This window comes from Alexandromys fortis, unplaced genomic scaffold, assembly GCF_014885135.2.
Source record: "Alexandromys fortis isolate MF-2015 unplaced genomic scaffold, M_Fortis_MF-2015_v1.1 scaffold_250, whole genome shotgun sequence".
Classification (NCBI taxonomy): Eukaryota; Metazoa; Chordata; class Mammalia; order Rodentia; family Cricetidae; genus Alexandromys; species Alexandromys fortis.
Genome location: NW_026068128.1, coordinates 932,062 through 959,997, shown reverse-complemented (window position 1 = coordinate 959,997; position 27,936 = coordinate 932,062). Strand labels below are relative to the sequence as shown.

The 27,936-nt window shown below is 49.1% G+C and overlaps 1 protein-coding gene across 1 annotated transcript in view; it reads right to left on the bottom strand.

The window, feature by feature from the left end:
- The window catches only part of Dkk3 (dickkopf WNT signaling pathway inhibitor 3), a 44,433-nt gene extending 17,207 nt beyond the window's left edge, over positions 1-27,226 (bottom strand). Inside the window, exons 1-3 of the mRNA XM_050125893.1 lie at positions 26,991-27,226; positions 19,927-20,064; positions 17,777-17,860 (exon numbers count right to left, since the gene is read on the bottom strand). Coding sequence (XP_049981850.1) covers positions 17,777-17,860; positions 19,927-20,064; positions 26,991-27,203 — 435 coding nt within the window. The 5' untranslated portion in view covers positions 27,204-27,226. The remainder of the gene's footprint in view (positions 1-17,776; positions 17,861-19,926; positions 20,065-26,990) is intronic.
- Positions 27,227-27,936: the final 710 nt, after the last annotated feature.

Below are 27,936 nucleotides of genomic sequence, written 5' to 3'. Positions count from 1 at the left end.
GAGAGTTCCATGCCAAATGAGGCAGAATGAAGCTCAAACAAAACAATACAAAAGGAGTCTCCACCCAGTATATTTTCTAATGCCTGTGATACCAGCTCTTTGGGGACCAAGACGGGAGGATGCCACAATTTTGAGTCCATCCTGGGCTACATAGCAAAACCCTGTCTCCAAAAACCCAAAACAAAAACAGAAGTCTGGACGTTTTTTGTGATGGCAGCTGGTTGGAGCCTGGGGACCCCTCTCAGAACAATGCGTGTGGGTTGATAAGGGAGCAGGTGAGATCACAAGCAAGAAATGACCCCACCTAACTGGGATTAACAGAGTTGCGGGGTCCGATGGCTTGTTTGTATCCTGGATAGCCATGTCCAGCGGCAGCTCTTCCTTTTGAAGCAGGCTTGAGCACGACTGCTGTCTGAAAGTGGCAGCAGCCCTGGAGAGGGGGGGGTCAGAGGACTGGGACTTTAAAAGATTATCCGTGGATTCATAATTAGTACTAGGCCAGTCTATAAACGAGGTCACATGACAGCACTTAAACAGCACAGAGTCTGTGTGACGGCATTGGTGCCTCGTTATACGGGACTGGTGGTCTCCATTCAAGACGGTCAAGACTGGAGGAAATAATTTAAGTTAGAGAGCTTGGGCGATGACTCAGTGGGTAAAGCATTTGCCATTTGCCTAAGTGAGAACCTGAGTTTGACCTCCAGCATCCACTTAGAGAACTGGGCACGGTGAGGAAATGCCCGTAATGTCAGCACCGGAGAAGCTGGGTCAGACGGATCTCAGGATCCCAGCCAGCCGAGCGGAACTGGTAAGCTTCACATTCTCAAACACAATGAACAACAGACAAAAGTGTGTGAAAACAGAGGCAGGCTCGTTTTCTGTGTAGGTTGGGAGGGCGATGCTGGCAGGTCTCCACGGTTAAGAACCTCTACTATGTCACCACCCTTTAGCAACTCAAAGGTTAAGGGTGCTTACTGCCGAGCCTGCTGACCTGAGTTCAATTTCCAGGACCCACAGGAGGGACAGAGAGAACAAATGTCTGTCAATTGTCCTCTGGCTACACACACACACACACACACACACACTGGCACACACCGCCACATATACACATGCACATAGAAAGAAAGAAATGTTTAAAAAAATACATCACAAAGAATTTCCTCAGCTCCCTTGAAAAGAAAAGCAGAAAAAGATGAATAAAATTCAAAGCTACTCAGAACAAAACCAGAGTTGCTTAGCTCTGTACAGAAGAGAGCATCACCTCGGGCCTCTTAAGCTTCAAGGCCCGGTCCGCTTTCCTTTCCACACTTATTTTTCCTCTCTCTTCCTCTTCCTGCAGAATTCTTCCACAGCAGGGCACAGAGGGGGCTTCAGGAATCTCTAGACTTTTCGACTCTAGTCATGCATGTTAATGAGCCTGGAAAAAGTTTTAATATGCTTCTGTGGGGGAAAAACATGCTTGACTTCATTTTGCTGAGTCTCTGCTTCCCCCTCAGGGGCTGGCAGAGAACATGGGCTTTACTACAAGGGGAAAAGCCTCGTGGAGGTGGCCCAGGGCATGCCAGGGGCCTGCCGGAGCCCCAAATGCCTGATTTACTTCACCACTTAGGCGGCTGGCTGGAGCGAGGGCGAACAGCCTGGCACATAGTAGAAGCCCAGGAAAATGAGTTCTCTTTGCTCTCACCTTTTAATAATCTCAGCAAGCTGCAGGAGGCAGAAAGACTGTTCTACACAAGGTGGCACCGGACTGACTGTGACCTTGAACTTGGCCCTTCTGCGACTAGATTCATGTCCTCCCTGGGGAAGAAGGTCACCATAGACAGGGACCCTGGAAACAATGGAAGAAGTAAAGGCTGCTGGGAGGGGACTGAGCCTACATCCTTTGGCTCCCAGGCTGGAGAAGGACAGAGTCTCTACCCATCTTAGCCCCAGGGATCCAGGGGGTGGGGTACTAAGGTGCCTCTGTCTTCGAACTTGAATGTCCCTCTATTCTGAGTAGTACTCTCTCTGCCTCCTAGGCCGGACTCCTCTTCTTAGAGATCCTAACCGAGGAAACTAGAGAACCCAGGCTGCCTCCTACAACAGTGCCTTCCGCATCCCATTGCTGCCGTGTGGCCAGTGGCCAGTGTCTCCTGACGCTGTATACCACTCTCTGAAAGCGTCCTGCCTCAGTGGCTGAGAATGTCCCTCTGCAGCAAGAGGAAAAGAAGGACAAACAACAGCTCAGTCAGGGAAGTACTTGCTCTACAGGTATGCAGACCTGAGTTTCGATCCTCGAGCTGTTGGGGCAGAGACAGAAAGACTCCTGGGGTTTACAGGCCAATCTGTGAGCTTCCGGTTCAGTGACAACCCTGTCTCAAAAAAATAAAATAAAATAAAAAAATAGGGAGTGACTGGGGAAAACACTGTATGACCTCTGGCCTTGGCATGCATGTACACATATGTGTGCATGTGTGCACACACATAGGAATACACACACACACATACACACACACATAAAGAACAACAGAGATAGGTAAGAGACCAGAGTTTGTTTTCTATGATCCTCAGGACTTTGCTGTCCCTGGGGAGGGCTCAGTCACTGTGCATGTTGTCTCTGGTTGTCCTTTGTAAATTTGTCTATTCCAGCAAAGGAGGGAGTTAGTGTCAACCAATGAAGCTTGGTCCAAATGACACACATTGCAAACAGGTGGCAGAAGGGTTGAGAAACTCTCCCAAAATTACAGCTGCAAGTGCCTGTGACTTTTTGTATCAGAAATATTTATTTTTAATTGAAATGGCCAAAATTTAGTTTTTTATTTATCCTAGTTCTACCATTTAATCCTCTATTGTAGCTTCCAGTATTTAAGTTTGCCAAACTCCAGTGTCCTCTCCCCAAAACAATACCAATGTCACAACATTACAAGGATCGGGAAATAAAATATGTACAGCCTGCCATGATACCACTCGGCAACCAGTGGATGCTCAGGAACACAGAGGAATGAGTACAGGCCAGAAAAATAATCGCTCAGTTTTCTAACAAATAAAACCCATGCTCAAAGCTGGCGAGATGCTTGGTGGGTAACGCGCTTGCAGTTCAAACATGGGGAACCGAGTTGGACTCCCCAGCCCCTTCATAAGACCCAGGAATGGTGGCGTGCACCTGTAATCCCAGAGCTGGGGAGACGTTCTCTGGCCAGCCAGTCCAGATGAACAGGTAAATTCCAGGCTTGGCGAGAGACCCTGTCTCAAAAAGTAAGGTGGGAAACAATAGAGAAAAGACACCTGATGCCAATCTCTGGCACACGACACAGGAACATATACCCCTTCCTTCTCTCTCTTTCTCTCTGTCTGTTTGTCTCTCCCCCCCCCCCCACACTTCTTCATACACTCTGCTCTGGCTCTTGTCTTCAGGAATTCTTCTGTGCAATCTGTTCCTAATTCATCTACTACATGCGTTGATTCATTGCTGGGTGCCCACTCCAGTCCAAGCACAGACAGAGGTGACACATGACAAATGGAGACCCCTGACTTCCAGGGACTCAAACCCTTCCAGAAAATGCTCTTATCTGTACTTCACAAACTTCTGTACCCACAAGCCAGAACTACCCCAAAGTCTCCCCACTCAGTCTTCAATATCTCCCTCATTCTCAGTCTCCCCACCAGCCTTGCCACTAATCCTTGGTGCTGTGGCACCCCTAGACCTGCCCTCTGTAACAGGAAGCTCCAGGCTTATCAAAACACGCATTAACCTGAATGAGGTTCCTGGTATGATCACTCTGGTTTCTAAGAAAACTCACCCACCCCACGCTCAGCTCTGTACCTCATCTTTAAATGGGATAAGAAGTGTGTTACAAACAGAGCTCAGCTCCCTGCCAGCAGCTTCTTGTAGTGTTAGCTTAGCTCAAGTACTGAGCTATCTGGGCTCATAAGGAAATTACTCTGCAATATATTAGTAATGTCTACCATAGGGTGGGGCTTTGACAGGGGTCTGTGCCCTGTGCTTTCATTACATCTTCTTTTGTTTGCTTTGTTTTGGGGCAGGATCACAAATAGCACACACAGGCTGGTTTCAGATTCAGTGTGCAGCCAAGGACAGCCTTGAATTTTTAACCTCCCCTGCCCCCCCCCCCCACATACCTCAGGAGTGCTGTGCTAGGATTACAGGCATGCACACCCTCACCCGGTCCTTACAGTGCTGAGGATTGAACCCAGGGCTTTGTGCTTGCTGGGAAACAGTCACATTCCCAGCTCTCCATTCCTTAAAGAACTCAAAAGTGAGCTGAGCCCAACAGGCCCTGCACATGCTACAATTTATACCTGCCAGACTCCATGAAATGCTCCATTTTCTTTGGCACAGGACCTGTCTGCACACATATAGGTTTTCATCTGTTTGGTCTGGCGCCTTGGCCACTGTCACCTCTTAGAAACTCATGGGCACCGCACCAGAGCAAGCATGACCTTACAGCAGGATAAACACCATTTTTGATTTATCACACCTCCTCCGTAATCTACCGCCTGCCTACTGCAAAAGGCTGAGGAATTAAGTCAAAAGGGAAAATTTACATTTTCTCCACATCCTATTTTCTTTTGGGGGTGGGGGTGTCTGCTATGTAGCCCAGGCTGTCCGCTGAGTCCTGATCCTTCTGCTGCAAGCTCCCCAACTTCTGATCCTCATGCCTTAGACTCCCCAGTACTAGGATTATAGGTGTGTGCATCTGGACCAGCTCCCTGTTTCCTGGTTCACCACCCCCTCAGGCAGTCAGCGCCTGCTCTTTCCCACAGAGCAGGGCCTGGCACTCAGAGGTGAGGGGCCATGGCCACACAATAGCCCTCTGGCCCACATAGTTCATGCTCCAAATTCCACAGTACTTGCTCTTCTGAAATGCGCCAAATGGCCTTGCCCCTTTTCCTCCATGGTGCAGAGGCTACAGTGACAGTGGCAGTAGGTCTAGTGAGAGGTGACTTGGTCTCCATCCATCGCTTTCTTTCCTTTGCTGAGGAGGTGACAGGAGAAGCAGCTTTCTGCCCGATGTGGGACACCAGCCAGGCTGGTCCAACTGTGGCCACCACTGTCATTACTCAAGAACAGTAAGTACAACCTCTGCCCTATCCACCCCATCCCAGCCATTCCCTTCCACTGACCCTGCATCCCACCCCGAAGGAAGAATGGACATACTGAGGCCTCTGTTGGCTCTGTTTGGGCCCGTCTTCCAGTATCTGCTGCTGGTGGGAGTCAAAACATCACTGATATTATAAAACCTCCCTGGGGACCCAAAGCCAGGGCCTAGAATCCGTGACAGAGAAATAAGGGGCAGTTCTTTCCGGACGCTGGAGAGTGGGTGTGGGGTCTCATATGGAGAGGCAGGGGGTGTGGGCTGGGGGGTGAAGGGGTGGGGGGGCGGGACATAGATTCCTGAGAAGCCCCCAAAGCTGACCTTGTGATTCCAGAGCTCATGCTACAGGCCTGTGTATGAGACCATGGGCAGTCTTGAAAACATCGACTAGAGGCCCCAGTGTGGGCTGAGAATGCAGGGCCAGCAGCACTGGCTCTACCTCTACTGCGTACTGCAGAGGCCACTTCTGGAGGCAGGACTCGGGAAAGTGCTGCCCCATCGAGGCAAAAGGGACCAGGAATTATTTGGAGTTTGGCTTATATGTGTTTTTGTTTTGTTTTGCTGTTATTGCTGTTTTTGAGACAGAATTCATTATGTACCCAAGATTAGCTCAAACTTGTACCCCTCCTGACAGCCTCTTGAGTGTGGAGGTAATACCATACGCATCCAGATAATCTTTCAAATAAGGTCCCAGTACACGTCTCTCCCTCCCCCCATTACAGTCATCCTCATCAACTTAGACCATGAAACCCAACATGAAAACGCTCAACAGAACCGTGCTTCAGCATGGCCAGGGCACACATTCCATTTCATTCCACGTCTCCCGGTGCCTAAATCATGAGATCTGAGAGGGGAAAGATTGGCTCATGATGGACAGAACGTGAAACCACAGTCACTGGGAGGGGCAATATGGAAGCTATACAAGCCCCAAACCAAAAGCCCTGTGGGGGGCCAAAGAGATGGTTCAGTGGTTAGATACTGGCTGCTCCTTTCAGTGGGCCTAGATGAGGTTCCCAGCATGGCGGCTGATAACCTTCTGTAACCCCAGCTCCAGGGGATCCAATGCCCTCTTCTCGGGCACCAGGCAGGAGAGTGGAACTGAAGGGTCCAAGAGTAAGAAAATAAAAATGTAGATTCCAGAAATAGGAATGTAGAAATAAAGAAATATAAAGTTGTAAGCCTAGGAGAATGAGAACAGACTGTCAGCAGCTTTCTCGGTAGCTTAAGGATTAACTGTTAACAGTGGGTTATTTCATTTTATAACCCATAGCTCTATTCACAAGGCCGAAGCATCTCTCTGCAAACTGAGAGCTAGCCTACAGATATGAGCTGAGTCAACTTTTAGGGATAGATATATGATCTCTGGGTTATGTATGATCCCTGCTAGGCGAAACTGGCAGCATCAAAGGGGAGAGCACAGGGCTTCAGCAAACACTGCCTGGAAATAAATACCAAGGAAGACAATAGATTAAGAACAAACACTAGTTTAACTTAAAAAAAAAAAAGAAAAAACTCTGTTAATGGAGATTGTAAAGTAAGGCAATCTGTATCTGAGTTTTACCTTGAGACTGTAAAAATTCCTTTGTTCAGACCTAATGCTTGGTGCCCCTACTATAAAAGGGTGGGTTCAGAAACCAGCCTTGGCCACAGCCTTACAAAATCCATCTCTGGCTGTGGTCTCAGCTAGCTGATAAGCTTTTTGTGCCCTATGGAGATTTTTTATTTTATTTTATTTTTAAAATTTTTTCCTGGATTCTGGTTTCTGGAATAAAATTTGCTTCTGGTTTATTAGACTTTGGTGGTCTGTCCCCAACTTTGCGTGACCCTCCTGGATCCAACAGTACATAAACATACATGTAGGCAAAACATTCATACACATTTTAAAAAATAAAAGCCCCATAAACTGGGAATTCCACTGATGAGTATATCCCCACAAGAATGGAAAGCTGTGTCTTTTTTTAAAGTGTGTATGTTAAATGTGTGCATATATGTTCACTGGTGTGAGTGCATGTGAGGCCAGAGACTGACATCAGATCTCTTTCTTCATCGTTCCTCACTTTATCTTTGAGCAGTGTCTCTCGGTGACCCAGCAGCTTGTGTTAGCTCGACTGGCTGGCCAGTGAGACCCTGAGATCTGCTGGTCTCTACCACTAACCCTGGAGGACCAAAAGCTTCATGTCATCCTCAGGTATACAGCAAGTTTGAGTCTAACTTGGGCTGCATGAGGTCATGTCATGAAGAAGAAGAAGAAGGAGGAGGAGAAAGAGAAAGAAGAAGAGGAAGAGGAGGGGGGGGAGGAGGGGAGGAGGGAGGGGAAGAGAAGGAGGAGGGGCAGGAGGAGGGGGAGGAGGAGGAGGAGGAGTAGGAGAAGAAGAAGAAGAAGAAGAAGAAGAAGAAGAAGAAGAAGAAGAAGAAGAAGAAGAAGAAGAAGAAGAAGAAAGCAAACAAAAACTCCACTAAAGAAAAATACATGTCTTAAGAGTTTCTGAGTCAACAAGACCTCAGTGTTTATCCCTCTTGTTAGTACTGACTCGGGCACCTATGAGCTTAGATTGTTTCTCTCGGTCACTCCATCTGTGGTCAGTGAGTGTCCTCCTTGGATGGGTGTCAGCAGGTAGTAGGAGGGAGGGGTGCTAGAGACCCCTCACAAGGCTCCTGGCACGCAGCAGGCAATGTTTGCTTTCATGATGTAGAACTCTCCTTGTCATTATAATCACCAGTTATTATGGAAGACTTAGTCATAGTTACCAGTATTTACCCTGGCTCAGAGATGGCTAGATCTGGGGAGGGGCTGCTTAATCTGATGGCTTTCTGAGAGACTAAACGAGGGACATGGGGAGCACACAGACCTTGCTATTATTACATTTGTTATATTATTTTAAAAAACAAAACAAGATGGTTTCACGAGTTTTGTGAGGTTTTCAGAACAACAAACACCAAGGACAAAGAAGGGCAAGGCTCCATTTATCCGACAAACAGGATGCAAAGAGCCTGGCAAGAATCCCCAAGTTCTTAAGGCAGAAGACAGCCATGCGCCTGCACAAGACACTATCCCCTACACGTCCCCAGAGCTCAGAACTCAGCTTCTTCTATGGTTGACAGCATCAGGCTAACCAGATTAACCAGGTGCAATCAGTGTGACTTATCTGGCCTGTGCTCCACTTTCAAGTAAAACGTTCCAGACTTCTAGGCCCAAGGCCAGGCTCTTGCAGGACACAGATTGTCTGCAGCTCAGAGACTTGGGACTTGAGCTTCAGTAAAACTTCATCCTCGGAGATGCCTTTGTCATGCAAACTGTCTCCTCCTGGCTCCCTGCTTTGGGGGTCCTGTGGTAGCTCAGGCAGGCAGTATGGGGGTGGGTGGGGGTGGGGGGTAGGGGTAGATTAGGGGGATGATAAAGGCTTGCAGAAACAGAACATGCCTAACTCAGCATGTCTCCTGACTCCTTGGCTGCATTCTCCAAGTCTCCTGACCTAATCCCCTCCCCTTCCCAGCTTCAGCTGCTGTCCCCACCAATCTCTGGCATTCTAAACTAGAGTTTCACATCTCTTAAATCTGCGTGTCTTCTTGACTTTGAACAAGCAATGCTTCAGCAAGAACTGCCTTTCCTCCCCACAACTAATTCCCAGACACCACTGCAAACACAGTGTAACCACCACCTCTTCCAGGAAGGCCATCAAGAATGCAAACGACCTGAGTCGCCCAGCTTTCCCTCCTGTTTTACACAAGGCCCTGGGCTGGGAGACAAGGGATTTGATGACAGCTGCACAGGAGCCATGCGACCTTGACGCCCAATGTCCGTGACGGTCCTCTGGCTCCCTCAGCTGCATGCACACATCAGGGTAACGTCACCTCTTTCTTGCATGAGCTTGTGTCACACCTGAGGAACTGGAAGCCTAGAGAATAAAACTTTGTATGTTGGAGTGTGCATCCCCTTCTGTCATGGAGGGAGAGCAGTCCTTGTCTCTCAAGGCTGCACAGTACCCTTAAAGAGACAGTCTAGAACAACTGGGCAGTTAGGGTCTCAGCTCACAGAGTAAGCAGAAACATGACAGACTATGCAGAATCCCAGCCTCCCATCCAAAAAAGTCCTCTCAGGTTACCTCACCTGGTTCAACTTCTGCTTTGGAAGTTACATATCTGTGTATACACCATAAACCACAGCACTGGAGAGGCTGAGATGTCAGGCACAGGCCTCGACAAAAACACTTCTTGCCAGGGTAGGGGCGTGGGGAGTTAGAAATATTAGTAAAGAATATGAAGATGCATGTGAAAATAATAAAACAGAAACCATAGAACAGTACCGGTCTGGCATTCCAGTGAATGCTGAAATCATCTGCATTTAATTTTCCATATACTTTTATACCCTAATACAAAAGGGGGAGGAAGGCAACAAAAATCTTAACATGATACAAAGGGCAGCTCGAACAGTAAATTGCTTCACTACTTTGAGACATCAAGTCATTAGAATTTTGTTTTTTTAGGCAGTGAAGCCACCTTAGACCAAATATCCTGAAGGCAGCCACTCCCCAGGTAACCTCATAATTATAAAAGCGGAAGTACATTTTCATATTCTGACCATCTGTCAGGATAGAATGTATCTACTTGCATGAAAAAAAAAAAAAAAACAAGTAGTCACTTCAGGAGTCCAGAAGTATAGCTATACTTGTCAACCATTTTGAGCAACCTCCAAACTTTCTGGCTATCAGACAAGGTGTCAAAAGGCTCACATTTTTGGGCCTTCACACTGAGACATCCCCAGCACCCATGCCAGACAGCACACAACTGCCTGAAACTCCAGCTCCAAGGGATCTGACACCCTCTTCTGGCCTCCTTGGGTACTGCACACACATGCATGTAAACATATACATATGCTCTCTTAAAAATAATTTTTAAAATATTTAAAAAGAAATAAATTATGCACTCACTGAAATTATTTATTTAGTTGATTGGTTGAGCCTGGGTTCCCTTTGATGTTAAAAGCTCCTTTGTGCTAACCTGCCAGGAACACAGTAGGTAGTCAAAAGAGCATGCTAGTGAATGAATAATGAATGGGTTGGGTGAATAACATGCAGCTCAGGCTAGACTTACACTTGCTGCATAGCCAAGAATAACCCTGAACTCATGATCGATCTCCTACCTTCAGCTCCTAAATGCTAGTATTACCGCTCCCGACTGCAAGGAAATTTGATGAACTCACTCTTACCTATGGGGAAATTAAGGCATGAAACGGTTAAGACACTAATCAAAGTCACACAGCTAGTAAGTATCAGGGGTATCATTTGAATGGACCTGGCTGTGACCAGTCCTTAATTAACTCGCTAAAGAACTTCTGCAAGCAGTATCTAAACACATACAGGAAGAGGAGGAACAGGGGCAGACAGTAGAAGGAAGGAAGGCTTGCTCTTTCCAGAGGTGGAGGGAGTCGCCCCTAAGTGGCCATCATCTCCTCCTCAGGTGACTCAGTCCATGAGCTCACACAGACTTAGCATGCAGCTGGGTCCTGCTGGGACTTCCCATCCCCTTATCTGTCTCACGTTGGGAGGGGGAGGGGAGTAGATGATGTTTGGTCTTGGGAACAGCCTGCAAGGCAAAGCTGACCTTTCTCTGACCCTGAGAGGAGGGGCGTGAGAGGGACTTCATTTTACAGTCCCAAAGGCCACCCCTTTGACCTTACTCCGAGCCCTAAACAGACACCGACAAGCTCTCCCTTCTCCCTGAGCCTCCCTGAGGACCACCCACGGAGGCAGCACAGTCAAGGCTGTCCAGAAACAAGTCTCAGAAATTGCTGAAATTTTGAGCACAACTCTCTCAGGTGGGAAGTTCTGCAGGATCTCTCACAACTTTCCCTAAGTGGGCTGCCCTCCAGCCTCATGCAATAAAAATGCTTGCCTATGCTGAAATTATGAGTAATCTACAAGGTCTTTAAAACTGGTTTTAAAGATTATGTTTATGTTACGTATATGACACATGTAAGTAGATACCCATAGAGGATAGAAGAGGCTGTTGGAGCCTGCACTGACGGCTTTGTGTCAACTTGTCATAAACTAGGGTCATCAAAGAGGAAGGAGCCTCAGTTGAGGAAATACCTCCAAGACATCCAGCTGTAAAGCATTTTTTCATTTAGTGATCAATGGTGGAGGGCCCAGTCCACAGAGGGTGGTGCCCACTCTGGGCTGCTGGTCCTAGGTTCTATAAGAAGGTGAGCTGAGTAAGCCAAGGGGAGCAAGCCAGTAAGCAGTTCCCCTCCATGACCTCTGCATCAGCTCCTGCCTCCAGGTTCCTGCCTTGTTTGAGTTCCTGTCCTGACTTCCTTCAGTGATGAACAGCGATGCCAAATAAACCCTTCCCTCCCCAATTTGTCTTTTGGTCATGGTGTTTTGTTGCAGCCCTGGAAACCCTGAGACAGAGCCCCTGGAGCTGGAGTTGCAGACAGTTGTGAACCCTGTTGTAGGAGCTAGGAATTGACCGGGGTCCTCTTGCAAAGGCAGCAAAACTCTTATACTGAACCATCTCTCTGGCCCATTAAAAATATCTTCAAAACAGCACTCCATAAAGAACATAAATAAACTGAGATTCCTCTAGAGTTTTCTACTGTTGACGATTTAGTGTTTATCAAGCTTTTTATATATACCTTTTTTCCTAAAAATGAGATGTCTTTATCTTATGTAACTTACATCTGTATTGCTTTGAAACTGATTTTCTTAACAATCTGTTGAAGATATCCTTTTATCTTTTTATATCAATTTATATCAAACCTAAATGAAACTTATTTACTTGCTTTTTTTCTTTAAGACAGAGTCTCATGTAGCTCAAACTGGCCTTGAGCTCCCTACGCAGTTGAGAACGACCTTGCATGTCTGATCTCCCACCTCCATCTTCTGAGTGCTGGGGTTTCAGGTGAGCTCCACCTCCACCATGCCACATTTACGCAGTGCTGGGCGTGGGACCCAGGCCTTCACGCACCCTCATCAAGTACTCCGCCAACTGAGCTACATTCCTGGCCTGAAACTCATTCATTAAGACCACAGTGTTGTGATTCACAATGCAGAATCATTTCCAGATGACAGGTTCCTTTTGGAAGGACATCTTGGTTGAGGACGTACCAACCCCGTGAGCACTTCTCCCCCACACCAGCTGTATCTGGGGGCAATTAGCCATGTCACCGAGTAGGAGAGCTCTTCAATTTTCCATGTAATCTTTTCCCTATGGTATTAAGGCATAAGGACCTCATGCTTAGCCTGGTGATCACACACGACATGGGTAGGGGCTGGCTATGGCAGGGGACATCCACAGCAGCCCAAGACACCGCCCATAGAACACCAGGTCTGCTTTCTCTCCCAGAAGCAGCATACACCTGCTGCCAGGACCTGCACCTAGCCCGGCCGCACCCGTCTGTCAGTTCCTCTCCTAGTCTGCTGCCCATGATGAACCCCTTCTGTGAGCATCAGCCATATGGAACACTCACAGAGCAGCGACAGAATGAGGCTAGGACCTCCAGCAGAGCCCTCAAAGACTGTAGAAGAAACTGTCCCCCAGCTAGCTTCTCAGACAGAGGCCATGGAGGCCTCCTAGACAGCCTCAGCTTGCTATTTGGTGCTGCTCTCTTGCCCAGCAGGACGCTGGGAACCAGGACAGTGGCGATTATAGCCCAGCTTCAGTTGCTTTGTCTTAATGAGCCGTGCCAGGGAGTTTCTGTCAGTTCTCTGCCCGGGTCCTCAGAAGGCACAGGCTGTCAGCATGCGGGCGGTGCTGGAATGCCTGCCTCCACCAGCCTTGTGTGGACCGCTCCATTCTGCCCCAGGGCCAACGGAAGGAAAGAGCTACATTTCTGGGGGCTCAGTCCTCCAAGCTGGCCTAGCCTAGCAGGACTTCCCAGGGGGCAGAGTCTTTAGAAACTGCCTCAGACTTCTCAGGAAGCTTGTGCCCTCCTCAGGGGTACACACTGGGGCATGAGGACTTGAGTTCATCCCCAGAACCTGTCTTTAAGTGGGGGGGGGGGGGAGCCAGGCATAATGGTATACATTTTATAATCCCAGCACTGGGAAGGCAGAAAGAGATGGATCCCCTAGGCTTGCTAGCCAGCCAGCCTAGCCTACTTGGTAAATTCCAGGTCAGTGAGAGACCCTGTCTCAAAAAACACAGTGGACAATATCTGAAGGACAACACACAAGGCTGACTTCTGGGCGCCACACATACCTGCACGCGCACACACATCCCAGAATCTTGGCATCTCTGGTATGTCCATTAACTCGACAGACAGGCAGCAGCAGAAATTAGGGTATAGAGGGAACAAAGCCACCCCCATGCAAGCCTTTCCTCTGTGACCTGTGGCCAGGCTGGGGGTAGGAGAGCACGATGCTGGTCACAGGACACTTTTCCCTACCACTCAGATCTGATTTCTCTCCCAGGGATAGTACCCTTGTTGTCCTGTGGGAAAAATGAAACATTTGCCAAAACTCTGTCAGGGTGTAACATTCCACCTTCCCCAGGATCCAGCAGGAGCAATAGGTAAGGTGACTTCATACTGGGGAAGCCACTGGTCCACAGCCACATCATCCATTGTCTCCAGTCAGAAGGACGACATCAACACTGGACACTGTCTTGAATAAAGAAATTACTGAGGCTTTCAAATGTCTACTGCCCGTTTGGCTTTGGTGAAATGATGAAATCCATCTTCCCAGGGCCTTAGAGCATTGGCTAGTATCTTTACGAGTTTACAAGACGGCTTCAGACTAGGTGTGTTTGTGTGGAAAAACAGACTCAGTGTTCCATCACCTAGGAAGGCAAAGCCTGGAATGGAGCCAATGGCAGGCATGCTAGATCATGCAGCTGCAGGATGTGTTTTAATCAGAGGACACAGTCTTTCAAAATGGTGGCTTGGTTAAGTAGGCCAGATTCCTCTCAGAAGAAAAGCTTGTCCTTTCTGGCTCCCCACTGCCACTAATCCCTTCTCCAACCCTAGCACAATGGTCAACCTGCCCACTGGCCCGAGAAGGGGCCAGGCTGAAGGCTTAACACAAAAGCCCCTTACAAAGATGTCAGGCCGGATCTGCATCAGCGGAGGCACTCAGGTGAAAACACATGCTTCAGGGTGCTCCCCTCTCACATCTGAGTGTAAAAACAGACCAGTCCGTTACATGGACTGTGAAATTTCTAGACAGGCATATAGTGTTACTGTCTGGAACTTTCCATGAACCTCCTCGAGTTACCATACATATTAATAGGAACACCACATTTAAAGAAAGGAAAACACGTTGTGCCTGGTGATTGCTTTTAATTGAATTCATCTGGGAATTTTAAATTCAAAAAATTGAGCCCCACTTACGGCATACGAAGGTTTGAACGGTTGTGATTTTTGCTCTTTGGGATGGGGAATCTCTTTGAAGGACAGTTTCTGTAGTGTGAGGTATTATGTTAGAGCCACCTGTAAAAAGCATTAAGTTGCAGAACTATGGAATGGGACAGGGGACACTGAGCAACTGCACCATTCCTTCAGAGGCAACCTGGCGCTCACAGCCCCTGCTCGGAAAAAGAAGCTGCACATTGCTGTCAAGACAGCCCTCGAGGGCTGGAGAGATGGCTCAGTGGTTAAGAACACACTTTGTTCTTGCAGAGGACTGGGGTTGGTTTCCAAGTATCTACATGGTGGCTCATAACTGTAATTCCAGTTCCAAGGGATTTGACACTCTCTCCCAGTGGGTGACACTCATACATGTGGTGTATTTGCACACATACAGGCAGAACTAAATTGAATTAAAAGATACTGGTTGATAGCCAGGTATGAGCACACCTTTTATCCAAGCACTTGGGAGGCAGAGGCAGAAGGATCACTTTGAGTTCAGTGTCAGCCAGGGCTACATAGAGAAACCTTATCTGAAAGAAAAGGAAGAAAGGAAGAAAGAAAGAAGAAAGAAGGAAGGAAGAGAAGGAAGGAAAGAAGGAGGGGGAGGGAGGAAAGGAGAGACACACAGAGAGAGAAAACCCACAGCAGGTCTCAGCAGGTAAAAGTGCTTGCCACCAATGCCTGATGACCTGAGTTCAATCGTACAACTTGCATAATGGAAAGAGAGAACTGATTCGCACACGCTGTTCTGTGACCTCCATGCACAGGATACACGCATTTACACATGTGCACACACACACTAAATGAATAAACAAGTGTAAGCAAGCCACCAGAACCTGGCTTAATGTTTACCATGGTGAGCCAAGGTTGGATGGGTAGTTGAATGAAAAGTCCTGTGGGAAGTGGAAACTAGATGTCACTTTCTTGACATTTGATGTGCCACCGTGACACTAGCCAGGTCCTGCAGTACAGTGAAGCAGACACACTGCCTCTGTCACACGCTGTCCCTTCAAGGGAGCTTGTGAAGCCTCCAGTCTGTGTTCTAACAGAGGGAGAAAGAGAAGCCAGGCTCTGGCTAGTGGAGCACCTCAACCTCAGATCTTCCTTCTGCCAATCAAAGCGACATTTATTCTCACAGAGAAACTCAGTCCCCTTGCCTCCCAGGTCCTAAGCAAAAACCAAGGGGGAAAATGTGATGAGCCGCCACCCTAGGCTTGTCTATGTGACTCCCCTCAAGTGCCCCGCCTCCTGGCACACAAAGGGGCTCAGATTATGAGCCACGCAAGTGCCTTGTTTATGTCCCCTGTCACCCAATGAACAAATGCCAGGTGGGGTTTTCAACTGAGGACCCAAACCGTGCCACACACAGATGCACACGACCAGGCACGCCAAAGATGGCTGGCGCAAGTCACAAGCACCCAGCTCAGGTATACGGCAGCTGTCCTCTGTCCCAGGGACACTCGGCATCTCCAAGGTCTTGTGTTCTTACCCACCCACGGCTCTTAGCATCACTATTCCCCTCATCAGTACTCAAATCTGCTATCGGGTCCTCATTCCGGACTGGAGGGGATCAGTGGTGTGCACGGCTGTATTTTGATTAAGGATGCCCCGTGTAACATGTGTACATGGGCCTCTATAGTCCGAGCACCATCCTGAGGGTGTCCTGGAGTCAAGATCAGTGAGAACTAAGGCCTAAGGCCTTTCTGATCGACAGCACTGTGAATTCTGCTGCCTGCCATGCCCTTTCTACTCGGATGGCTTCCACCCAGTCTCTGTCCCCTACAAACCTCAAGCACAGCCTTCACTCAGGAATTCTCTGTTTTCCTCCTAGAAAGGCTGCCCATGGTGTGCCATGGCTGCCTGGTTTGAGTATGCGCTCGCTCTCTCTCTCTCTCTCTCTCTCTCTCTCTCCTTCCCGCCCTCCTCCCTTCCTCCCTCCCTCTCTCCCTCCCTCCCTTTCTGCTTTAGAAGCTGGTCCTGGGCCCAGGATATGACGCAGGCAGCAAACCACTTGTCCCATAGGCATGAGGACCTGAGCTCTAGGTGACTGGTGTGATGGCCACACTTAGAATCCCAGCACCAGGAAGCCATGTAGGAATGGGAGGCTTGCCTACCAACCTCGCTAGCCTAACAAGTGAGCTCTAGACCAGTGGGAGACCCTGGCTCACAGTAGGTGTCCTCTGGCTTCCACACACACACATATACAAGTATGTATTAAAAAGAAAGGAGAGCTGGCCTCCCTCCCTTCCGGGCTTTGTTAGCCCCACCTTTGTCTCACAGGTCCATCTCCCCATCCTTCCAGAACCAAGAGAAGGTACGAAGCATGGGCTGATACGTAGGAAGCTGAGTTGCCCTGGTTCATAGAGTGGCGATAAGCCATGCTTTTGGCTCCTTAGCCAGGCCCCCTCCAGCTCACGGCAGAACCCATTCCATATTCCACCAGTCTCCCTGGGAAGGTGGTAGCCACTGTCACAAAGCCAACCAGCCTCCCACCCTGCCAGCCTATGGTAAATGTCTACCAACTCCCCACATTTGAGCACCGTGCCAAAACAAGCGGAAAAGAAACAAAAAGAAAGTTCTGACTGCCAACCAAAACACCACCACCTTCCTGCTAGTGCACCAGTTCAACGGTGAGGTCAAGAGTGGGCACAAATCCTGGATGCCTTTGCCAGGGGTGTGGGAGGCATCTGGACGAAGAGACGGACCTGCTGTCCCCACAAGGAAGTGCATTGTCCCCAGTGACCACATCCACATGCAAGGAATTCTCTGGCCCCGAGGTCTGATCAGTGGCTCCTGTTGGGGTTTCCCTGACTTGAGTGCACATCATGTCCCTGCCAACTTTAGGACTTCATAATCCTACAAAATTCAGCACACCTTTGGGCTAAACCACAGGCAAACTGCGGCAGCAGTTACAGGGACCAGAGCCTGACACTAGGGACGACAGGCAGCCTTCTTAGCCTTTAGTCTACTGGCTCCAGGTGTGGCTGGAGCTGGAGCTGGAGTCATTAAGGCATGGGCCATTCCATGGGCTCTGGGCATTTCACCAGCTGGGACACAAGGTCCGTTACCAAAGGATCTTATATATACCTCACGCTTGTTCCCCTTTTAAATTCGAGGCACAAATTATAGCTGGATTCAATGGCCCTTGTTTCTGACCCAGCTATCTGAAGGTGTAGCATTCTCTCAGACTGCATGGCCTTGGCAGAGATGGAGGAATGGGGGCCCGGCAGTGCCAAGGCTGAAGAGGAGTGGGGGAGTCTGCTCCCATCCCCCAGAGCCTGCAGTTGCAGATATGCATCACTCTGGGGCGTGAAAGAGAGAGACAGCAACTTACGTGGCTCCTCTTGCCTTCCTCATCCCCCACCGAAGTAATGACTGTCTCAGAAAAGTCCATCTGTCCGGTCTGATTGTCGGTTATCTACAGACAAACACAGGTGCAGGAAAAGTGAAACAAGGAATTCTGGGAACAATGTAAAGCCTTTGTTTGCTTTCATTTTTCTGGGGTGGGAGTCGACAGGAAGCCCACTCCCCATTCTGAGTTCTAATCACTGTACCGCCAGTGGGCAGAGCTCCTGGAGGTACCCACAATCCTGTGCAGAGGGAATAAAGTGATCACGGACAGCACAAGCGGGGGGGGGGGGTGCCTGCCACCTAGCAAGTACTCAACACCCGCTATTTTTATCACTCTTGGGGCTCATCACTTGGCACTCAGTGTCAAGAATTTCCCAGTCTGACCAGCGTGATGGCAGAGGCCTCTGATCAAAGCACTTGGGCTGTGGAGACAGAAGGGTCAGGAATTCAAGGTCAGCCTTAGCTAGGTGGTAAGTTGGGAACCAGACTGGGCGGCATGAGACTGTCTCAAGACAAAAACATAAAATCCAGTCCGTGCATCTAGCCAAATAAATGTCTCCGTAAGAGGCGAGAAGGTGAAAGTCCTGGCCACGCCCCCAGCTCCTTCTTTGGTCGGACTATGCAGCCATGAGATGGCCTCAAGCACTGAAGAAATCAGCTCCCTTTGCCAGTTTCTGGGCTGCCCTGATTCTGTCCTGAGGGCAGGTTCCTCAAACCACACCCAGCAAGGAAACAGAGCCTCTCCTGCCTCCTCCAAGGCTGGGACTACAGATGGGTCTGGCCTAGGACCAGAAGAACTGTGTCTGGGAGCCCTGGTTCAGCTGCCAGCAACCATCTGGTCATTTCTCTTCCTGATTCTGTCTTCTCATTTTGGCATCGTCTTTAAAGTTGGTGCCAGCTGTACTATCTCAAGTCTACAGCCAGAACCAAGCGATTGCGGCCCAGGATGCAAACACGGATCAGCTCTTACTTCCCAGGCAGCAAGGGCCGGGCTCCACCATCCTGCTCTGCTCTGCTCTATTTTCCTCCCCTCAGGCCCTCAAGGCATCCAGGCTGGCCTCAAAGTCACTATATAGCCAAGGCTGGCCTTACACCCCCATCCACCTCCACTTCTCAAGTGCTGGGAATACAGACATGAGTTACCATGCCTGGTTTATACCTGCTAATTTTTACCTAAGAAAAAGAATGTTGTCTTCTTCTTCTTCTTCTTCTTCTTCTTCTTCTTCTTCTTCTTCTTCTTCTTCTTCTTCTTCTTCTTCTTCTTCTTCTCCTCCTCCTCCTCCTCCTCCTCCTCCTCCTCCTCCTCCTCCTCCTCCTCCTCCTCGATAGTTTTTTGTACAAGTGTAATTTTTTAAAAAAAAATTCTGCAGCCCAGTTTCAGGCCCTCTTGGGACTCTATTATCCCACCATGCATTTCTTCATCTCTAGGATATACGCACTATTTTCTGAATGTACTTCACTGTCACTGTGCACCTCCCTCCTGAAGCGCTGCACAGCCTGGTGCCCCACAAATCTCCTTGAGAGCCTGGGCTGCTAGCAACTTTCCCCTTTGTCAGTACCTGCAGATCACAGTGGCACATGCCTATAATCCCAGCCCTCCGAGAAGGCAAGGCAGGTGGATGTCTGTGAGTTCAAGGTCTGCATAGTGAGGACCTAGCTTTGTTTTCTTTTTTCTAGGATGGAGTCTCTCTCTGTTGTTCTGGCTATCCTGTAACTGCCTCCACCTCTCAAGGGCTGGGATTAAAGGGGTACTCCACCACGCCCAGCAGAAGGGTCCCCTCCTTAGGTGTGTCACTAAATGAGTGACTCCCTCTAGAATAATAAAGACCCATCTACCATAAGGTCTCTTCTTCACCCCTGACAGAGGCACACATGAACGGAAACCTAAGAGGTGAGTTCTGCCTTCCCAGCCATGAAGAAGCCTCAGCTTCATACACTGCCTGGGAAGAGCAGAAGCAGCTCAGAGCCTGAAATGTACCTCTCCCTTGAGCAGCATCCTCCCTTCTGCTGGGTTCTAATCTCTTTCTACAGCTCTCACTACATGTGTGTTTATATCACAGCTGTCGACAAGCCCCTTTTCCTCCAATGGGACGGCCCCGTAGGAAGGAGACATGGCCGCATTGCCGCCCTTACCTTGTGAATTTCTCGGTGCGTATGGATGGTGTTATTGCCGACCCTGGTGTCCGTGTTGGTCTCGTTGTGATAGTTGGCAGGTAAACTTGACAGGTTCACCTCAGAGGATGTTCTCGCAGCTGCTTCTTCTGCCTCCATCTACAAATTGAATAAGTAAAATGGTTTCTTTCCGTTGTAACTGAGAGGGAAATAAAGGGGCACTTTCTCGTTCCCTCTTCTATAGGTGCAGAGATTGGTGACAGTGACAGGCCACTGAGTGGCCTTTAGACAAGAATTCCAAACGTTTTACATGGCCTTCAAGTCTCACGACCTCGGAAGGTAAAAGAGCTTGCTGAGCAAGCCTAAAGACTGAGTTTGATCCCTAGAACCCATGTTGGATGTGGTGACTCCAAACTGCAATCCCAGGACTCCTACAAGGGTATGGGAGGCAGAGGCAGGAGAATCAGCCGGGAGCCCACAAAGCAGCAGCAAGGTGGAAGGAGAGAACTGATTTCTTTAAATGTGTTCTCTGATCCACTGCACATTTTCCATGGCACACACACACACACACACACACACACACACACACACACATACACACATGCTCTCCCCTCAGGTGGTACCCTTTCCCCTTCTGGTTTTTAATCTGCATTCTATTGATCTTATTTACATGTGTGGCTTTGCATCATCCAAGTCAACCCTTTTTTTTTCTTTTAATATCACAACCTCCAGGAGACGCGTACTAATATCCCCATTTTTTAAATAGGGAAACTGAGTCTCACAGAGTCGAGAAGAATTCCCAAGATGCCAGGAGTTGAAATTTGAGCATATTACCTTGACCGGCCAGACCCTGTGCCCTAACCTAGGGGCCACTTGCATTAAATTCCTATACAGTGAGCCAGCACCTCGGTCTTTCTCTGGCTACAAAAATGTGCTCAGCCTTTGGAAGCCTTAAGTGTTAATGTCTCCAGTGAGGGAGGGATAGGCTGGGGAAGAAGTACCCCAACTCTCTGTCTTGTAAGACAAGTCTGTTTGTGGGCTGCAGCAGGATCAAATCCCAAGTGGTCAAGGCAGGGTCCTTTTTAAGGACCTTCACTGTTTTTCTCCTTCCTGCTTTGTTTTTAATTTGCTGTCAATCCTGTAGCAGGGTCTGGTGTATGTGGTGAGACTGGAACTCAGATAGACTGAATCCTTGAGATAGGAGTTCCTTCCCCATCCCATCTCTTGGTAGCCCTCGGTGGACCTTCTATGGGATCAGTAGATGGTTTCCTGGACCTACACCCGTCCTAATTCTCTGAAAACATTTATCGGTCCTTCTTTGGTGTCGGGCTTCTGAGGTCACGCCCTCAAATCTTCTGTCTTGTGAGCTTCAGTGACACCTGTGTCACAAATAGCACGTGTTCACATGTTTACACCCAGCTTTTCCTTCCGGGTCTGTCCATCTCCAGCCCTGGTGAGTGGGCAGGTGACCATCCACAGCTGCACAGCCACAAAGGCAGGCCAGGCTATGGACTACAGAGCCTGTCAGACACTGTGTCTAGAAACTTCAGATGCAAGACCCAGTGGGGGTCCTGGCTCAGGGGTTGAGAGATTCCCAATAGTCCTATTTGGGCTGCTTCGATTCTGGAAAACAAATCCTCAACAAGTGTTTTCCTGACAAAGACAACCACTTTGTCTATTCCCACTCCATCCATCCTTCCTTCCTTCCTTCCTTCCTTCCTTCCTTCCTTCCTTCCTTCCTCCCTCCCTCCCTCCCTCCCTCCCTCCCTCCCTCTCTTTCTTTCCCCTCTTTTTGACAAGGTCTCATGTAGACTGGCCACAAACCTACCATGCACCTAAGGCTAGCTTTTAACTCCCTTGTCTCTACCTGCTGAGTACTTCCATTAGCCAAGGCACCCTGCTCTCATTCCCTATAATACTGCAACACCCTTTGCCCACTTCCCCTGGCCAGAAGGCCAAGCTGCTGAGGACCAAGCACGCTGAACTGGAAGAGATCTGCTGTGCACACACGGTTCATCCAGCAGTCTCGGGTGCCAGCCGAGTCACACTGTCGTGCTGACACTTTGAAGGAGGAACACCTGCTGCATCATGGAACCGTCACTGCCTCCTTGCAATATTCTAGCCTTACTGGTGTGTATGGCCACACGTCTGGCACATTCACAGCAACCCCCATAGGGAAGGAGTTGCTCATGATCCTGTTAGAGGCAAAGAAAACAAGCCTGGCAGAGGACATCATATCAATCGGCAGATGGGAATGCTCCCATTAAAATTTAGGTCTTTCTGATTTCAAGTAGCATGCCTTTCCTAAGCAGTCCAAGAGTCCCTTTCCCCGGGGACTATATGTTTATGGGAAGAGTCTCACACAAACCAGTTTAAAGACGACTGTGGCCTTTCTCATGTGATGGTGCCTACCAGCAACTCAAGAATCTAAAGAAGAAAGGAAGGAGGTTTCTGGAAAAGAAGGCAGGGTTGAGTGGGTCCCAAAGGATGAGAGGATTTGGATAGAGAAGTTGAGAACGCAACAGAGTTCAGAAAGAAATCTGTAGCATCCTGAATAAGCCAGCAAGCCATGCTGTGAGCTGGAGCAGAGGGACCCTGCTGAGCACAGGAGAAAACACATCTAAAGAGCATCTCTAACGCAGATGCTGACCTGTTTTTCAACCAGAGACATTGAGGTCATTCAAAAGCTTAAATAAATAAATAAATACCTAGATCCCTTCCTAGATGTACCAAATTATCATTTCTAAAGGCAGGACCCTACACATCAGTGAGTTTTTTGGATAACTAGGAAGATTCCCTTCTCATTCGCCTGCCCTCAGTTAAGAACTCCTGCACCAGGCAACTGGGAGCTACATAGGTTCTATACTAGTTGGGAAATAATTTAGAGACTAGGGTAGGAAGAGACCGGAGGCAGAGAACTGGCCAGAATCAAGTTTGGAAGAAGGCAAAGGCTTCCTGTCAAGTCTAGAAGGACCAAGATGAGCACCGAGTCAGACAACCAGCTGCCCCCAGCATCATCACAGGGTAGCATGGGGGCGGGGCAGACAAGGTGAGCTCAAGCCCCAGCTTTATCCCTCCCTCCAAATAACCACATAATCTTGGGCAAGACTCCAGGCCCCTCTAAAACACAGCTTGAACACGTGTTTGTTCAGAAGGTATGAGAATTAAGGAACTCCCCATCTGAATGCGGATATGGCACCTGTTGCGGGGTTAATGGCGACCTAAGTTGCTCCCCTAGCAGCATCCTGTAAGGAAGCAGTTGGTGAAGAAGCCAGCTTGAGAGAAGTGGGAGGGGCAGGCAGCCAACAGTGAACATCTGAAAAGCTCCCTTTATAACAAAGTGGAGAAGAAAGAAAAGAAACCAGGACTAGAGACAGGATGGATGGGCAGGAAATAACATATTTTTAGAGAACGGGACCTGGCTTGTTTAGTAAAGAGTAAGGTTTAGCTGGAAACAAGAAAAGCAAGGTACTGGAGAGGGTGTGTCCTGAAAAAGACTGTCTTAATGTTTTCTAAATGCCACTGGAATTGGAATTGTACAGTTTGGCTTTCAGATAGCTGGCAAGTCACCAAATCTCCAGGCTACTGTTTTCTGAGCCGTCTCTCTCAAACCCTGTTCCCTCTCTGCCAGTGGCTGTATCAATGCAATGAGCTAAGGACTATTTAATGAAAACCATAAATGAAAAGTACAGTTTACCATGGAATCTTCAGCCACAGCACTTTCTGCCACCAGCAAGAGAAACTAAAGCCTGAAGCAATAGTTGCTTCACGCCTGAAGAATGTGAACGCGGTTAAAAATGGCATTCACAGCCCATCAAATGCACGTCTACTAAAAGAACACAGTAGGAAAATTGAACAGATAAATTCAGGCTTGGTATTGGGACTCTTCCTCGGACTCGGTGAGATGATAAGATCCCTCTAAAATACACCGGTTACAGGCTGGGGAGTTGGTACATGGGCAAAGGCACTTGGCACCGAACCTGACGATCAGAGTTCAAGCCCCAGGACCCACGTGGTGGGAAAAGAAAGCCAGTTCCCTAAATTGTTCTCTGACCTCCACATGTCTACACACACACACACACACACACACACACACACAAAAGAATACATATAATAAAGCATCTCAAATATAGCAGTCACAGATGTGGCAACTCCGGCAGGGGAATGAAGTGACTTTATTTTTAACATCCACTTCTTAACCACATTGAATCAAAAAAGAAGAGAAGAGGAACATCTTAGATTGAGGCCACTGGAGGACTTGCTTTTTCTAAAGATAATCCTAGAAAATCAGCTACTTTGTCCCTTAAGATACATCTGCAGCTTGAGGCAGCTGGAAAAAATAAAATGCCAGGAAGTTACTTGAAAGCAGATTCACGTTGCAACTATGTAAACTTCGACCGCCTGTGACTGGGTTCTCCCTCCCTACCCCCCGCCCCGGAATAGCAGTTGAACAGCCACTGCCCTGTGTTTATGACATCTAAGGGGCTTTCTGGAACTTCCTTTAAAAAAAAAAAAATGCCGGGCTAGTGAGATGGCTCAGAGAGGGTAAAGGTGCTTGCAACCTAAGTTCCTAAATTCAATCTCTGGAACCCACACAACCACACATACAATGTGGCACATAGGTATCTGTACATGCACACACACACACACAATCATGCATATATAAAATATTAATAAATAAAAATAAAAGTTATTTTTAAAAAGCCAGTAGTTACAATCTATTAAAAGAATACACTGTTTTAAGACTGATTTGAATACTTTACCCTTCTCTCTTTCTTCCCACCGAACTCTAGTGCTGGGGATCAAATTCAGAGCCTCAAGCACATGAGACTCTACTGCTGAGCTACAGTCCCAGGCCACGACATTTGAAGGATGGGATCCACTGAGAGTCTATCAGGTGTTGGTAAGCTTCGCTGTTAGCTGCTATTCACGCTACTACTGTTTGATCTCTTGTTCTTTTTTTTTTTCTTTCTTTCTTTTTTTTTTTTTTTTTTTGTAGCAGAGGGTCTCACTGAGTAGCCCAGGCTGGCTTTGGTCTCACTATATAACCTAAGCTGGCCTCAAACCCATGATCCTCCTGCATCAGCCTCCCAAGGACCGGACTACTAGTAAGTACCACAAAGCCTGGCCACATTACCAGTATTACCATGCCAAGAAAAAAAAGATAGCCATTATTTTCTGAGCCTTAACAATCCCCCCATAATCCTTACAATGACCCCATGAGGAAGATACTGGTTTATATCTATCTGCCTTCCTTACACCAATATTTGACTAGGTAATTTGCTTCCTAGAATCTTCTTTCTGACCTAGAGGTGGGCATTGTCTCCACCTCAGACCCTGAGTCCCATCGCTAATAAATGGCAGTGCTGGGAACTGAAGAAGAAAAAGCTGGTCTCCACTGGCTATGATTTTGCCACGAGAGTGCTCGCCCCCACCCCACCCCCATCCTGTCTCCACAGCTCACAGGTCTCTCCAGGAAGATCACTGACTTGGCTGAGGCAATGATCAGTGTCTTGGGTTTTCAGAGCCAATCTGCACAACTCAAGAAGAGATATATCAGGAGGGGGAGAGAGTGGAGCCATGATAAGAATCTACTGTGGATATTTCCCAAGTGTCTGATGGGGTCACAAACCGCACTGATGACTACAGAGGCTAACTTAGCAGGTCGCACCGAGAGCTAAGACCAAAAAAGCCTGTTCTGAACCCTCTGAACTATGGTGGGCATTTCCTAGTGAGTGAACATGGAGGTGACCGGTCTGTGTTCCTGGGAATCAGGGTGTGGGAGGGAAAGTCCTACAGCCCAGGTAAGAACAGCAGAGTGGTCAAAGACTCCACGCAATCTGCAGTTACAGAGTTAGGGGACACTGGACTCCAGCTGGCCGCCCTCTGCCTTCAGGCACTTTTTGTGCCAACTGTTCCATTAGCTCAGGAAACCCACAAGTCGTGGGACCCAGGCCTGTCTGGTAGATATTCATATATGGCTGCTTATGTTACTGCCTCCCAACCCAGTGTTCCCTACCAAGCCCATCAGGTTGGCCAGGGGAATGGGAGTAAAAATATATCCAAACTACACAAGATTGAAGCGACGACAGCAACCTATCCTAGCAGACAAGGGCCAGCATTTAAGACTGCCGGAGGGGGTTACTATGAAAAGGACAGTGGAGAGCCCAACCCACTTGTCTGGTTCACTGAAATCGCTGGTTCCACTCCATTCCAGCCTGCCCTCAGGTACCAACGACAGCTAGCCACACACTGACCAAGAATGCTTAGGAAGCTTTCAACACGGTTGGAGGCCATCTTAGGGGTCAGAGTGAGGTGCCATCCAAAGTGCTGGCACCTGGAAGAGGATGAGAAACTGAAATCTGCCTCTCATCCGCCAGGTGAGGGGAATTGTATCTAACTCTCACCAGGAACTGAGGTTCAGGATGCTAAATGATTGACCAAATCCACCTATTGTTGAAGAGCAGAGAATCTGAAACTTGAACTCCAAAACACACTGCGTGTAGGTGAAATGGGGTTGCCTCTCACATCCTCGTCCCCTACCTTCTGGCCTGCGGCGTGGACTTAGGCCTTACTCAAGTCTTCCTTTTCCACCCCTCAACAGACTTTCACCCTTTTTCCCCTCCCGACTGGCATCCTGACTGTATTTTGGGGACGATATTACAGGCTCGACGCCCAAGGGACATGTTAGAACTTGGAGCTCCCTGCAGCTGCCCCAGCGTCTGCAAAGCCACTGCGCTGGGACACCAGAGTGGGTTCAACTTCAACTCAGCTCCAACTGGGGAAGAAAGCCAGCTACATATCCAAAGCCATCTGCAACACGGTGGCCCCAGCTCCCCAGGAAGGATTCAGCTAAGACTCCCTTGGTGAACAGAGTTGGATCCAGACCTTTGGGCAGGCAGGTAGAACCAGCTGTGAGTAAAGATCACTCAGCGCTGCACGTCTGCTGGCAGGCCCTTTCCAGCTCTACACAAAGTCAGGTCTTTGGCCATTGCTGCGACCATCGCTGGACACACTGCCTCCCCAGGCCCACTCCCTACTTATCCTCCTACTTTACAAGCCGGGAGTCCTCGGGGTGCACCCACCTCCTCCACCGCGCTGCGCAGTTTGTGCTGCGTGTCTTCCATCAGCTCCTCCACCTCTCGGAACATCTCATTGAGCGTAGCTTCCTCCTGCGGGTAGCTGAGAGCCGGACCCGGCTCCACTGGAGTCCCCGTCGCCGTCGGGGCAGGAGCCGGGGCGGTGGGGACAGCGGCAGCCAGCAGCAGACACAGCAAAACGTCCCTGAGTCGCTGCATGTTTGTTCGGCGCTGGCCTCAGCCTGTGTGTCCCAGAACGCTATCAGAGACTGCAGGACCACCCCTCTGGCCCGCCCCGCCCCGCCGCTCTGCCCGCCCCCACATGAAGCGAGACCCAGCCCCCTCTCAGCCACAGCCCCTCCTAGGGGCTGTGGGGCCCTGCAACCCGCTCCAGCCTGGATGCCCTCTACACCCCCCAACTCTAGTACCTAGGGGAAGCTCTACTTGCCACGCTGATGGAAATCCAGCCCCCGAACCAAGGACCCCCTTTTCCCAGACAAGGGTGACCCTAGCTGGGCTACAGGTTCGAGTCTCGCCCCTTCCTTTACTAGTTCACAGTGCAACTCTACTGTTGAGACTCTTTGGTCCCCGACTCAGCCTCTCCCAGCCCCTCCCAGCCCCAAGCAGAGCTCGGCAGCGCCCAAGTCAGCCTTCTCTCCACGCGATCCAAGTACATGAAGTCCCCACCTCTGTCTACTTAGGTGAGACCTAGCTGGGCTATCCCCACGACGGTGACCACCGAGCGCCCACCTCGAATAGACAAAACTGAGCCGTAGGTTGGTCACACCTCTGGGCTGCCACAGAGCAGGTGGAGAAGAATCAGTACCCCGCAAGGCTCAGATGCAGCAGCGCTGGTACCCAGTGAGCCTGCAACCTGCCCACCCCCCGCCCCCCTCCCCCCCCCCCACCCCCCCGCCCCCCTCCCCGGACACACACAACCCTCCACGCCCCT